General features: G+C 36.6%; 1 protein-coding gene across 1 annotated transcript in view; it reads left to right on the forward strand.

Moving 5' to 3' along the window:
- The window catches only part of PEX7 (peroxisomal biogenesis factor 7), a 77,048-nt gene extending 61,094 nt beyond the window's left edge, over window positions 1–15,954 (forward strand). Inside the window, exon 10 of the mRNA XM_042987208.1 lies at window positions 15,483–15,954. Within this exon, the coding sequence (XP_042843142.1) occupies window positions 15,483–15,551 (69 nt within the window). The 3' untranslated portion in view covers window positions 15,552–15,954. The remainder of the gene's footprint in view (window positions 1–15,482) is intronic.
- The last annotated feature ends 277 nt before the right edge of the window (window positions 15,955–16,231 follow it).

Consider the following 16,231-nt stretch of genomic DNA (forward strand, 5'->3'; position numbering starts at 1 on the left):
GTATTCAAAATTATACTAAATGTAAATGTTCTAGGTGTGCCTGGATGACTCAGTGAGTTCAGGCACCATGTTGGGAATTGAACTTACTTAAGTAAAAAAGGAAGGAAGGAAGGAAGGAAGGAAGGAAGGAAGGAAGGAAGGAAGGAAGGAAGGAAGGAAGGAAAGGAAGGAACAAAGAAAGGAAGGAAGAAAAAAGAAAAGAAAGGTAAATGATCTAAACATCCAAATTAAAAGACATATTAAAAGTGGTAGATATGTGAGAGATTTTGAGAAACTCACTAGGTCCAGACTATTGGATTTGGGATTCAAAGAAGTTTTCTAACTCCCAAGTTCTAGGATCTAGTTACTTTCTGTATATTTTCAGTGATGAATTTGTCTATGCTTCTCCCTGTGAATTTGTCTTTAAAAATTTATTATTCTTTTTTTCAAACTAAGATGATGACCTCAACCAATATATTTTTTACGTATCTAGCATGAGCACATTTTAACACAAATATTTGTATTGTTTATATTATTAATTTGTGTTTTTGCCAAGTAGAATTTAACTCCTTTGTAGGGAGATACTAGTTAAGTTCTTGGTGCATGTCCCTATTTTTCTCACACTTACTTTATCTCAGTTATCTATCGCTATAAAACAAACTCTCCCACAACTTAATGACTTAAACAATAATTTTCTTTGCTTACAATTCTGTGAGTCAGCAATTTGGGCTGGGCTCAGCCAGGCAGTTCTGTTGGTCTCACCTTGGGTCCCTCATGTGACTCCGGTCACCTGGTGACTTAACTAGAGCTGAATGGTCTAAGGTGGCCACACTCCCGTGTCTAGGGTGTAGTGCTGGTTGTCATCTGCATCACGTGTCCCCAGATGAGCTCAGGCTTCTTCACTTAGCAGGTGTAGATTTCCAACAGGGCAAGAGTAAAAGCTGCCAGGTATCTCCAGCACTAGATTTAGAAGTTCACACAGCAGTCCACCTGTTGCAAAGCAAGTCACGAGGCCAGCTCAGAGTCAGAGAGTAAGAAAAATAGACTCCATTTCTTGGTGGGAGTAGCTGCAATGAATTTGTAGCCATTTAAAAATCCATCACATTAACCTTTTGTTGGTATAGTTGGCAGTTTAAGTTATTTTTGACGTATTTATCCTTTATTCTCACAATATGTGGTCAGGTTTACTGATTGCATGTTAATTTCACCCTTTGTTCATATTTTATTCCCTTAGAAAGTATCTTTCTCTCACCTTTTAGAAAGTACCTTCCCATCTGTTTTTAAAAATTTGTTGTCTCTTGTGATCTTAACAGCCATAGGACTTTGCTGACGTTATTTTAGGTCTTTGTGTCTTAATATATTCTTTATCTTAAAAGAGATTTATCTGAGTTCTTGTATTTCTAATGCCTTTTTCTTTTTTTAGCGTCTCTTTTCTTAGAGATCTGAAAAATGAGATTCAAAAGCATTCTTGTGTTATACCTCCTTTCTTCTTGACAGACGTAAGATCTTGTCTTTAAAGGTTTAAAACTTGACAAATAAGTACCTAGGGTCATTCTTTGAGGATAATTGCTGAAAAATGCTCTATGCCCCCTCTTGTTAACCAGGCTGAAGTTATCTTTCAGTTCAGAAAATTTTTCTTTGATTTTTTCCCCTCTGATCATGATTTGTACAGCTCTGGCATTTTCTCTTTTCTCTCTTATCCTTATTACTTCTAAATTAGATACCCTTTTTCTGTTTTTAGACATATGATCCTAGACCTGTAATATTCCCTTTTGTATAATTAGAATTTTCTGTATTAATATATTTTTAGAATTCCTGACTTTGTGCTCTGCAGTATCAACCTTGCTCCTTTGAGTGCTCATTGACGTTTAATTTAGTACTTATAATCTGAGAATAGGTTTACATATTGTTACACATTCCTTTTGGGTGACAGTTATTTCTCTTTTTAATGTCTTCTAAGGTAGACATTATTAGTTCATTCCAAAATATAATCTCTATGTTTCATGAAGTTGATCTTTTTTTTCTCATGATGAAATTGGGAAATAACATTCAGAAGAAAGAGAAAAGATTTCCATAATCATGCCACTTTAGAAAGAATCTCTGTGATACCATATTAGTATGTTTCTTTCCAGTCTTTTTTTTTTTTTTTTTTTTAGAAATTTTTATTTGAAGTGTAACATCCCTGTTGGAAAATGCATTTATTTATTTATTTATTTATTGAAAATGTACATATTTTAAGTAAGCAGCTCAATTAAGTTATTAAGAAAGGACCACACCTGTGTAACCTCATTCAGGTGAAGATATAGAGCACTACCAGCATCCTAGAAAGCTCTCTTGTGTTTCCTCCCACATCTTTCCCCCTTATCCTTCCCCAAAGTAACTACTCTTCCAGTCATTTTCCATATATATGCATATTTTTCATAGTTGTGGTTATATTATATAGGTAGATTTATCTTCTGGGACTCCTAAAATTCTTGATAAATATAATCTCAATTGAGTGGATACCCTAGGCTATCCATGATAGGAACATGTATGCACTAAAAACAATTTTGTTTAATTGGGCAAAAGAAATTTTGTATATTTTCATTTTGTTTCAGTGGAAGATGCTTAGATTTGGTTCTGATTTAAACTAGTTCTATAGATGTGTTTTTAAAAGTACCTTTGACTTTGTTGACATTTTAGTAAGAAAATATTAGGAATTCATACATATATTGAAACATTATATTGTACACCTAAAACTAACATAATGTTACATGTCAGTTAATCTCAATTAAAAAATAAAATTATAATGAAATTTTTAAAAATTAGGTGTCATTTAAAAATTCAGCTCAGGAACGCCTGGGTGGTTCAGTCAGTTGAGCGTCCGACTTCGGCTCAGGTCATGATCTCACGGTTTGTGAGTTCAAGCCCCACATCAGGCTCTGTGCTGATATCTTAGAGCCTGGAGCCTGCTTTAGACTCTGTGTCTCCCTCTCTCTTTGCCCCTCCCCCACTCACACTTCTCTCTCTCTCTCTCTCTCTCTTTCTAAAAAATAAATATTTTTTAACAATTAAAAAAAAGATTCTTTCTCCCCTTCCCTCAGCCCCTCTCTCCTACTCACATGCTCTCTCTAAAATAAAATTTTTAAAAAATTTTTAAAAATATTCTTTCTCTCTCCCTCTGCCCCTCTCCCCCACTCCCCAGCTCTCACTCTCTCTCTCTCTCAAAACTAAAAATAAATTTAAAAAAATTCAGCTCATATTTTGATTCAAACTTTTATGTCTACAATCTTAGATGTAGGTTGGTAGTGCATAAAAATATTTTGAAATTCTCAGTATGAGGTTGGAAAATTTGATTTTAGAAGAAGACCAGCATTATTGGTAGTAGGATAACCGTATCTTTTTCACTTTTTATCTGAGGTGATATTTTCTACATTTGTCACAGACTGGCTTTAGAGTTGAAAAAGAACATGTGCCAGAAGCATCCAGTGTCCTCAGGCATTCGTCTCTGTTGTTTCCTTTTTGATGCTTTCATAGTTGTGTGACTTTTAGCTTAAAATTCTGGGGGCGCCTGGGTGGCTCGGTCGGTTGAGCGTCCGACTTCGGCTCAGGTCGTGATCTCACGGCCCGTGAGTTCGAGCCCCGCGTCGGGCTCTGTGCTGACAGCTGGGAGCCTGCAGCCTGTTTCAGATTCTGTGTCTCCCTCTCTCTCTGCCCCTCCCCTGTTCATGCTCTGTCTCTCTCTGTCTCAAAAATGAATAAACGTTGAAAAAAAAATTAAAAAAAAAATTCTGTTACAAGGGCCAGTTTTCCCCCAGGTGTAAAACATTCCCAGGCTCAGCTTTGTAGGTTCTTGGATGTGTTCCTAAGTTGGATGTGTTACCCTGTGTCTACAGCCTACTGTGCTTCATAGACAACCCTTAGCAGTGAGAACTTCCAGAATTGTTCCCACCTTAGTCTCTGCTGCCTCTGGGATCCCAATCCTGAATCATGTACTTTTCTTACCTCCTTGTCATTGTTTCTGAAAAACCAGGCAAAATTGCTGACTTGGCACACTACAGTTTACTTTTTCAGAAAAAAATTTCATCTGGGTTCTTGGTCCTACTCAACTTACCTTTGAAGTCGCTTTGATTTTTTCAAAAATCACATGTTTTGTGCGCATTCTCCACGTCTTTTCTCAGCCTTCCACAGTATCATGAACACTGAACATTTGACTTTACTTCCTACTTGATTGTAAAAATAGACAAGAATGAATAAATATCTTCTTCCATCTCTATGACCTCAAAATATTTATGTTCTATCTCTGTTTCCCCTTCTCTCCAGCAGGTGCCTGATTTTCTCACTGGCTTCCTCATCCAGGTCTTTCCTCCCTCAGTTGTACACTGTGTTTCAGATCTTCATTCAGTTCTGTTGTCTATTTTCAAAACTCACTTGGCCTCGCTGTCATATCTCCCTACCAGTAAATTTGCGTTTTCTTCCATTACTAGACATCAAGAATTAGTAGGTTTACCAGCTGCTTTTAGTTTCTCAAAATCATCATTCTCTTTTTAAGCCCCTATGTCAGTCTGCCTCTCATCATTCAATTGAAGTTAAGCCCAAAGAGGTCACCAGTAAACTCCTAAAAACCAAGTTAGCCTTTTCTCACACTTCTTTCTTCTTTATCTATTAAAGAAAAATCTTCCCCTCCTATTACTTTAATGCTAATTGTGCTAACCTCATCTTCCTAACCCCTTTGCCAAATGTCTTTATCTCCTTTGCCAGCTTCTTCCTTACAATCCTTACAAAAGTAGACATTCTTCAGTATCCAATTCTTAGTCCTCTTACTTGTATGTACCTTTTCCTTGAAGCTGTCATTTTGTTATATGCTAGTGATTCTTGTCCCATTTATCCAATCGTGTTTACTGTATGATCTCAATAGATGTCTTACTTTTTTTCCTCTGGTATTCTTAATTGATTGCATGATGGGCTAGACCTGAGAGTCATTCTAGTTTTCTTGTCTCCCTAAATTCAAGTGTGCATCAAGTTGATGAATTTTTCCTCACCAATATCTCTGAAATCTGGACCATTCGTTCCCTTCTAGCTCTACTGCCTTAGGTAAGCATTTATTAGTATCTCTGCTGTGGTTACCACAATAATCTCCTAACTGGTCCCTAAACTCTTTTCATCATTCCATTGATTCTCAACGCTGCTTCAGGGGAGAGCTTTCCATAATGCAAATCTGTCCTTTGTCAGTGGCTTCATTAAAGGTAGGAACAAGACGAGAATCACCATCTTTACTACTGATCGTCAACATGGTTCTAAGAGGTATAGCCAGTCAGTAACAGAAGAAAACAAGATAGGATATAAATATCTTTAAAAGGTAGAAATATTGACATGGCGTTCTTCATATTGACTCTGTATGATTGTCAGTGTTATAATCCAGAACATCAGCTTTGAACCTATTAAAAACAATGAGAGAGTTCAATAAGATCAGTAAAAATGTACAAAAATGAATACTGTGTAGATGTCAATAATCATCAGAAAATCAAATGGTAAAAATTACTTTTGCGGGGCAACAACTGTGTGTGCATGTGTGTGCATTTGTGTGATGATACGCAGAGGAAAACAAATTTTAAATGTGCAGGATTCTAGGTAAAGAAATTATGTGTATTTATCAAGAGACCTTTAAAAAGGTTAGAATAAGTGAACAGACCTACCATGTTCCTGCAACAGAGTACTTTTTTTTTTTCCTCATCACTGTCCTGTTTTATGTGTTTCTCAGCTCGTAAAGATACTGCATTTGCCTCCCAGCAGGTCTTTCTCATTTTGGCACTCATGATCAGCCACTTCTGCGACGCTCTTAGCTACTCTGACTGTTATCCTTCTGCCACCCTACTTACATGCCTGCTTTAATTTACAAATCAGCATGGTTAAATTATCACCTTTAGCATGTCATCTAGAAACCTGCAAGAGGCAGCCCATTACCTTCAAGATAGAGTCTGAATTTCTAATCTTGCTTTTAAGATTCACTATAATCTGTATTGCTTTCTGTTTTTTTTTAATGTTTGTTTTTGAGAGAGAGAACACATGTGGGGTAGGGCCAGAGAGAGAGGGGGACAGAGGATCCAAAGCGGGCTCTGCACTGACAGCAGAGAGCCTGATGCAGGGCTTGACCGTATGGACCATGAGATCATGACCTAAGCGAAAGTGGGATGCTTAATGGACTGAGCCACCGAGGTGCCCCATATAATCTCTATTGCTTTCTAATTTTATTTCCCACTATCCTATGTAATCCCTCTATTACCTACCAGTTGTATTTTGTTATTTGTCATCTCCATATTTCTTCTGCCTGTACCAAGTATTTCTGCCTTTCAAAGTCCAGAACAAGTTCTTCTCTTCCTTCTCTTCTTTCCTTTTTTGCTTCAGTAAATATTTGAGCGCCAACTCTCTACCAGGAGATACATAGTAGATTAATGCAAACTACTTGATGTATATGTACTAAATAAATATTGAACGAATGAGCGAGTGAGTGAATGAATGAATGAAAAGAATTTGTTTTAGTATATCCGTCAACTCTTTCCTTACTTTTACTTAAACTCCATAATCATTAACATGATAAACTATGTTCTTCTCTATAGTCACTTCCTACTATAAGCTGGTAGAGTAGGTAAAACGTGTTCTTTCTCTAGCTCATAATTTAATACACTTCAACATAATAACCAGTCTGCCTTTTCCAAATTTAGAATTGACTGTTAGAGATTTTTTTTAATTCTCTCTATATCCTTCTGCCTGTTTCTTTTGTTCGTTTTTACTAAAGAGGCCATATGTCATACAGATAATTACAATAAATTGAACAAGTTTCCCAAGGGCAAAAGCAATTGTCCACAAAATTGAGAGAAAAGAGTATAATGAGAGAAAAGAGTATAAATAGGAAGTGGGAAACTTGTCAGTACACTAAATCTCTTACTGGGACAGTAGGAATCCTTTCTTATATTAACAGCCATATTACATCATTTGAAATAAGTTACCTTATCAGTGGCCTGTGTAAACATTTTAATACAATGGAAAGAATTGATAACATTAAGGACTATAAATGCATTTTCTAAATTATATATGTATTTAAAGCTATTTTCATTACAAGGTTTCCTTTTCCAAAATTTGCATTTCTATAACCATTATTATTCTGGATGTTCTATAAGAGGTCTTATTTGATCCACCAGTGGTGTATTTTTATTATAAACTTTCTATCAACTGGATTTGTTTATTTAATATCCTTGGGCCTGCTGTAGAATCTAGCCAGTACTTTGCACATAGGAAATGCTGAAATATTTGTATAATACAGTTGCTCCCAAGCATTCTGTGTGTGACATTGTCATGATGTGTATGCCATAGCTGTATTTAGAAATTAATAGGCTATATTGATAATACATTTCTATTCCATTTTTAAAGAAGCCTTCATTATATGTTTTAAAGAATCGACATAGCAGGAAATTCATATTTCTAATTAGTGTGCTTATTCCTCAAACTTAGAAATACTTGTTTTGCTATCAAAAGTGAAAATAAAATAACTAAAAATATAACTTATATGGAACTTTATCCTATTAGTTATTCATTATGTAGAAGATAGAAGATTTTAAAAAAATGATGAAGAAGATTCTGTCTTCAAGTTTCACATTAAGTAAAGAAATATAACATTTTGACAGACTACTTTTCCTCTAACGTTGATAACTATAATTTTGAGTTTTAATGAGAAGATGTGCATTTTGATGTCAGATTAAAGGGAATTCAGACAGCCTAGGGATGACACATACTACGGTAGAGGCTTGCAGGTTAAGGAATCAATTTTCCGCTTGAATATCCTTGGGCAGAAGGGGCTGAGTCCGCAGGCTCCGACCCCATGGTGTCCACATACACACTCACCGTCAGGGGAGAGGGTCAAACGAGATGGGCCTTGGCAGCCAGCCTTCATGAAACCCTAGATGGGAGTCAGACACGAGTCAGAAAAAAAGCCTATCTCTAAAGATTAAGAGTTTCATCTGAGGAGTTACAATGCAATTTAGCGGTCTTAAAGCTAGAACTTTTAGTCCTTCATTTATTTGTATTTATTCCACTGCCTAGAACACGTCCCTTCTCTCCAGTGTGTCCCCACCCCCACAAACAACAGCAACAACAAATGCTGTCTGTCTGAGGCACACTTCTCCTGGAAGCCGCAGCTTAGATGATGTTTCTCCCTGAATACATCCACTTTCCTCACATTTGGTTATAGTGACCCCTTCCCTACTTGTCCTGGACGCTATAATTCCTCTATCGTTGCCCATATCTCGCTGCATTGTCTGTGTCTGTTTACTTATTCATTTCTCTGCTGGACTCCAGATCTGCGGAGTCAGAGATCAGGACCATCTTGTTTACTGTAGTGTCCTCAGCATACTTCTGACGGAGGACATGCTCAATAAATATTTGTTAAATAAATTAATATATATGTGTGTGTGTATATATATATATATATATATATATATATATATGTACATATGAATTATGTTTTTTATGGCTTTGTAATGCAGAGGAATAGTTGACGAACAGTTCCTGGGATATAAAAGAAAGCTGTCTGTGAAGTCTCTTTAAATAATATTCATGACACTCAAAAATCCTGTAAAACCTATACAACCTATTGCCTTCACTGAGATCTCTAACCTCATACCTGACTAGGTGCTCCTCCCCATGAATGAGACTCTACCCCAGAAAATCCTTGGAGGAGGAAAACCAGTGCTCAAACGTGCATTCATTCATTCATTCATTCATTCAACAGGATTTACTAGTTTTACCATATATAAAACGTAAGGAATACAGATTTGGTCAAGATAGATAATTTCTGACTCTAAAAAAAGAAAACCCTCTTCAGGTTTAATTACACAGAAAGCCCTATTCAGGTTTAATTACACAAAAATGTTTACATCCATATGTGAATGTTGTTAGAAAACAGAAACCGTATTACCCAGCATGCTTTCATTTTCTTCCTGGTCATCATAAAGCAACAGGGCCTGATTTAATGTACAAGTGTGTAATGTGTTCAGCTCTAATGCCTGAAAGCTTTTGCTCTATTTGTCCCTTTTATAACAGACTTTTTCCCCCTAAATCTGTATTTTATTTTGTCCTGTGCATTAATCTCTAAACCACTTCAGTCCATTTAGAACTCAACAGGATGGGGTGTCTGGGTGGCTCAGTTGGTTAAGTGTCCCACTCTTGGTTTCGACTCAGGTCATGATCTCAGGGTTCATGGGATCAAGCCCGGCTTGAGGTTCTGCACTGGACGTGGAACCTGCTTAGGATTCTCTCTCTCCCTGTCTGTGCCCTCCTCACTCACACATTCTCTCTCCCTCAAAATAAATAAGCTTTAAAAAAAAAAACAAAAAAAAACCTCAACAGAGTGCAAATATCAAATAAAATAAATAAAAATATTGGTTTTAAACATAGCTTACATGATTAATACAATTTTCTCATGTTTTTAAGTAGAAATTCTGGATTCTGGCTCATGAAGAACAGGATCACGAAGCTACATAAACTCTGGGTGTAGGAATGCTTCAGGGAGGGCTGGTGTTTTTCTTCAAAGATAGTTTAGTCATGTTTCTTTTTCCTTAGTTCTCCTCCCAATTCGCTATCTTCCTACCACATATCAACCTACCAGATTTGAACCTTAAATTTTAAATAAATGTGGAAATATGGCACAAGATGTTTTCCATTATATTAGTGGCAGATGAACTTTTTCTTTCTCAAGAAAGGAAGAGAATTCTCCCTCAAGAATATTTGAATCTGGGGCACCTGGATGGCTCGCTCAGTTAAGCATCTAACTCTTGATTTCGGCACAGGTCATGATCTCACGGTTCATGGATTTGAACCCTGAATCGGGCTCTAGGCTGACAGTGTGGAGCCTGCTTGGGATTCTCTCTCTTTCCCTCTCTCTCTGCCCCTCCCCTGCTCGCTCACTCATGCTGTCTGTCTCTCTCTCTCAAAATAAATAACTAAAAAAAAAAAAAAGAAGAAGAAGAAGAAGAAGAAGAAGAAGAAGAAGAAGAAGAAGAAGAAGAAGATGATGATTTGAATCCTACTAAATTTGGGATTTTTTTTTTAATCAGCAGCAAAAAAATTCCTGCACTTGACAAAAGCCCAGTTAAGAAAATTGATATATATCAGGCGTTCTCTATCTGGGGTTCTCCATTCTGGCTGCATTTTAGAATGTTCCCTAGGTGATTATAATACTCAGTTGGGGAATGCTCTGGATTAACTTCTTTTGAGAATCTGAAGAAAATGATTGATTCTTTCTACCCTCCCACCAAAATATATATACACACAAAATGTTGCATTTACAGACTGAATTCCCTCTGTGAGCTTGATTTGGAAATCCCAGGCTGTACATCAGCCCTGGGTGATACCAATGAAGCTGACCCCCAGTACCACACTTTGAGAACCAGTGCTTTGAGGATAGGGACCAGCCCTCTGTGTTTTCACAAGTCTCCCAGGTGATTTAGTGTGCTTTAGCACACTAAAGCTTAAGAACCACTGCCCTAAAGAAAGACTTCCAGAAAACGACAGTTGAATAGAATGCTTTTGGCTTATTTCAGGGTTAGATGTTTGAAAAAACAGCCATATGAAGAATGACTTTGTATTTTTTGTAAAACCACTTTTTCGGCACTGAATGACTTTTGTGATGGAAGCATGTTATATATTTCTCTTATAGCCAGTCAAGTGGTAGGAAAAATTTTATCTCTTCCAATGAACTCGTAAAATGATCATGATATTTGCATATCTTACATTATCGTTCGCTTTTTTTTTTTTTTTTCTGCCTTTGCTGCCAGGAGATGTAGAGCTCAATTTCATGCCCAATTTTAGCAATTATTCTTAGCTTTGTTTTCTAGCATAATTATCTGCCTATTCTTTCATTTCATGTTTGTTCTTTTAATGAAATGGCTTTTCTGTTACCGTGTTATCTCCTGTGAGAAAGCAAGGGTCGTTACGTTCTATAGAAATAAATAACGGTTACCCTGTCGAGGCAAATAAGCTATATTCCTGTCTGTGGCCATGTTAAAGAATAATTTCAAAACAGTGATCATGACTCTCACACAGATGTATTATGAACATGGGTTAAAGATTTATGCAACTCATGATAGATTTTACAACTAGCTCAGAAGAACCAAAGAACAGACATATATAGACAATCACTGAATGCTGAGATGCACCTACTAATAGGTGCAAAACTGGTTGATATCCACAGGGCAATAAAGTGTAATGGTTGGAATTCACTCTGGGGGGTAGGAAGAAGCATCAGTTGCAGGTCCACAGGACAACATTCACTTGCAACTTTAATGGATGAGAATCATTTGATTACTATCAGTTTTCTATGACTTTCAGAGCTGTAAAATAATCCAGTCAAAGACAGTGAAAGGCATAGACCCCTATAGAATCAGGAATCCTGTGGGGCCCTAGGACAATGCCAGCATTTCCCCAAAACAACACCTAGCCATCTTTTTGCTGATGGCCGTCTTTCAGTTTTCCTGACAGCAAGGTAATGGGCAAGGAAGTGAGTCCTCATATCGGAGACTGAAACTGAGAAAGAGGATCTTTAGTAGATGAGAAAGGAGATACCCTATTATCGTCTTCTTCTCATTCTGTATCCCGGGTGTGGCCTTGAAGGAGTCATCATAGCCAAGAGTGCCTTCCTGGAGACGGGAGGGAAAGATGGCTTTTGTCGTGAAAAAGCAGGATAGGAGCTAGGAAAGATTCCTCACTTTGTGTGACCGGCTAAAGAATGAGTCAGTCTCTTCCTGTAAAGCAGATTGTTTATTTTCATGGCATTCGCTCTACTTTTCTATCTTTTGGTCTTTTTGTTAACCCTTATTTTTAGCAAAGTATTTTTTTTAATGTCTTTCAGGCTGGCCTCAGATGGGTAATCAGGGACATTAAGAAAGAGCCTGTGTTTCCTCTCAGTCACAGAATTAAGTGGGAAGCAGAGCCTCCAGAGGCCATTGAGGTGGTGGTGGTCATTAATGAGAGCCCTACCCACCACCGCCAGGAACCACACCGTCATCTTTCCTTACCAGGAAATCTGCTGTGCCTGCCTACCTCAGAGAGTCAGGAGCCTCTTTGTTGGTTTAGTAAAGTGCTTTTCTTCTTACATCATCATCATTATTATTATTATTATTATTATTATTATTATTATTATTATTTTAAGTAGACTTCACACCCAGCGTGGAGCCCATTGCTGGGCTTGAACTCACAGCCACCCAGGCATCCCAGTATTGTTTTTCATTGTAAGCTTTTTTAAACTTGTAGCTGGGGGTTAATTAATCATTTAATGGAGAAATATTATTTGCATTAATTTGAATCAACTATTCATTATTCTGTATCATTGCAGTTTAGGGTCTTTTTGATATGCCAATTAACTTATAGATTTGTGAACATTTACTGATTCGTTGGCCTTGACATTTTTTAGTTATTGTAAGTTGAGTAAATAACATATGGAAAGGTCTAGCACTTGAAAAAGTATACATAGATCAGATAGGGGTAAATTAATATAATGATCTTTGTATCCCATGATATAAAAACTTATAATTGCAGGATTAGACAGGTAAGAAATGTCAGTTTGCCTTTTGTGAAGCACTGTTTATAGTGGACAGACTCCATTGATTGAGGTTCTGGTTCCAGCTCTGCTACTCTAGTATGAACATGAGAACACGATAATCTCTATAATCTTAATCTGTAAAATACATTATTTGAGCTAGTATCTATTGAGTCACTATTGTTATACCAAGACATGATCTATGCCCTCAAAGAGCTGAAGACACATAGCAATAAATACATACAGCCGAATAGTGCAGGTGCTATGGAAGACAGAGAAAGTGATGCTTAAATGATTCTTCAGAAGAGAGGTATCATCTCCAGGCAGAACAAGGCAAGGAAGAGACAGAAGGAGAGGGAGAAGAGAGGTTACTCAGGAGGGGATTGGGAAAAGGACAAGAACACAAGGACAAGAGGCCCAGACTTGACTGTAGGCTCTGCAATAAGAAACAAAAGAAGTAGGTAGCAACCAAATGTTGAAGAGTCTGGTATTTAATGCTGAAATTAAAAAGTTTGACTAAAAGGTCTCTACTATTCTCTATAGTTGGGATTCTGATCTAAAATACTGTTATTGAGTGATAAGGAGTTAATATATTCAGATTAATCTGAGGGGTTCTTGGACGCAGTCAGTTGACAGCCAGATGATTAGACTGTCCACTAAGACTTTGAGTTCCCTTGTGAAACTTGTAGCCTTTGTAACCATTAAAGGATGGGAAATTGAGTGAAAATACCTTTAGTCAAAATCTCTCTCATGCCACTTCATCCTTCATGTCACTGTCTACATTTTTCTTGTATTGTTTTTTTTATTGTGAAAAATTTCAAGTGCCTAAAAAGTAAACAGAATAGGATAATGAACTTCCATTACCCAGCATAACGATGATCAACATTCTTGTTTTATTTATTCCACTACTCATGTCCCATCCCCATTCAGTTATTATTATTGTTGTCATTATTATTCTTACTACTTCTAGGTATCATTCATATACATCAAAATGTACAAGTCTTAGATATATGTTTTGACAGATACACTCTGTAATCTAATCCCAATGCAATAGAGAACATTTACATCTTCCTCCAAAATTCCCTTTTATCTCTTTCCAGTCTCTCCCTATCCCCATATCCACCTCCAGCTAAAACAAAACAAAACAAAACAAAACAAAACATGACCCTATTTTTTTTTTACCTTAGATTAAGTTCTGCCTGTTTTAGAATATATAAGATATATATATATATATGATATATATTATGTTTTCTTCTTAAAGGTTTATATGTTTAGCTTTTATGTTTAGGTTTATGGCCCACCCACCGGAAATTATTTTTTGTTTATGGTGTGAAGTTGGGGCTGAGGTTCATTTTTTTTTTCCCATATGGATATCCAGTTCTAGCACCATTAGTTGTAAAGACTTTCCTTTCTCTATTGAATTGTTTTGGTACATTGGTTGAAAAGGTATTTTCCAAGTCTGGAGTCTATTCCTGAACTCTCTTCTGTTCCTTGATCTACTTGTATATCCTTATACCTATATTGCACTGTTCTGATTACTATAATTTTATGGTAAGTCTTGAGTCATGTAGTGTAAATAGTACAGTTTTGTTGTTCTTTTTCAAGATTCTTTTGGCTCCTCTGGGTCCTCTACATTTCCACATAAACTTTAAAATTCATCTTGTCCGTTTTCATTAAAAAAAACCTTCTGAGATAATGAATTATTTACAAATTATTGGGGGGGGTAGAATTAAATTGTTAATGATATGGAATCCATGAACATAGTTCCTCATTTATTTAGGCCTTCTTCAATTTCTCCTAGCAGTGTTTTCATTTTTAGCGTGGCTGTTTTGCACGTCTTTTGTTAAATGTGGTATTTTGTTATTTGATACTATTGCAAATGAATTTTTCAATTCTGTCCTGCTAGTATATAGAAATATGGTTGATTTGGTATGTTAATCTTATACTCTGATACATTGTGATACTCACAAGGTTTTTAACACAGTTCCTGAGCACCATGGACTTTCTTCCCTTCATGGTTTTATGATTTTTTAGACCTAAATTTCCTTGTCTCCCGTGTCTGCCCCTAAAGAGGGCCAGTGTGAATGCCACAGCATTTGTGAAGTCTTCTGACACCACCCCACTTGGATTCAGATAGTTCTTCCTCTGAGAGTCTCTATTAGACGACTTTCCACTTTGGGTCTTGTGTGAACCATTCTGTGAAGGCAAGAGCCATACTTTATCTCCTTTCTATCCCCATAATACCTAGCATGGTGCTTTGGTTCCCAGTTTACGAGTGGGTTTTTTCAACATTTACCTTGGGACACAGAGGGGATTATTTGGTTCGGAGGTGAGGTGGGGCCCAGGTAAGGTCATAGGGGACAGGAAATCCTTACAGGCAACTTCTATCAATTGGAAACAATCCGTGAAGTGTATCTGAAAAAGGGAAAATAGACCTTCCTATTTAAAATAATGGTTCCCAGTGGGTGAATCTACTCCCACTTTAAATGACTTCCGCATTTGCTGCCTATTTGGAACATTTGTAGATTATGTTTCTTTTCTTTCTTTTTTTCATTTTTTTTATTTATTCTCAAGTCAGCTAACATACAGTGTAGTCTTGGCTTCAGGAGTAGATTCCAGTGATTCATCACTTATATACAACACCCAGTGCTCATCCCAACAAGTGCCCTCTTCAGTGCCCATCACCCATTTTCCTCACCCCCATCGACCCTCAGTTTGTCCTCTGTATTTAAGAGTCTCTTATGGTTTGCCTCCCTCTCTGTTTTTATCTTATTTTTCCTACCCTTCCCTTATGATCATCTGTTACGTTTCTCAGATTCCACATATGAGTGAAATCAAATGATGTCTCTGACTTATTTCGCTTAGCATAATACCCTCCAGTTCTATCCACGTTGTTGCAAATGGCAAGATTTCTTACTTCCTTTTTGTTTTCTAGGTGGCTGATTGTGCTTGGGATGAAACGATAAAGATATATGATCCTGTTTGCCTTACTATGCCTGCGTGAGATACACTCCTCCAGTGAGAAACAAAGGAGATTGTCTGAGAACTACTTAACAGGGAATAAATTAACTATTAATGACATAGATATGCTTTTATATGCTATGCAGATTTCAAATTTTAAAAATTGACCCTGGAATCAGTTTTGAGGCAGCTGATAAAGACTTTGGCTCACCATATAAGCCTGGTACATAAGCCATATTTCTTAAAATCCTAAGAAATAATTGATGTGATGGAATATCTTGTAGTATCCATTAAACTGTAATCTCTGTGTTATAAAGTGGATTAAAATATGGGAGATCTGTAGATTATATTGTTAGTGATATATTTCATTTTTAATTTGCCACTTTTGATGTAAAATATAATCACTGCTGTTGGTAAAAATCAAAATAAACTACATCTCTTGATTACTTATGATTTTATGACATCCTATCAAGGTTGCTTTTTCTAACATAGTATACATATGAATATAGTGCTATATGTAATATAGAGTTTATCTATGGTTCAGTAACAGGGCTCTAATATAGATTTGATTTATTCAGCAATATTTATTGAGTGTCTACTGTGTTCTTGACATAGAGACTGAATGAGACTGTCTCAAGGATGGGTGGCATGCTTTAAGAACATGGAATGCTGTGAGTTAAGAGCTTACATGTTTTTTATATTTATTCACATCTTTTTAGGTAG

Source organism: Panthera tigris, chromosome B2 (assembly GCF_018350195.1).
Source record: "Panthera tigris isolate Pti1 chromosome B2, P.tigris_Pti1_mat1.1, whole genome shotgun sequence".
Taxonomy (NCBI): Eukaryota; Metazoa; Chordata; class Mammalia; order Carnivora; family Felidae; genus Panthera; species Panthera tigris.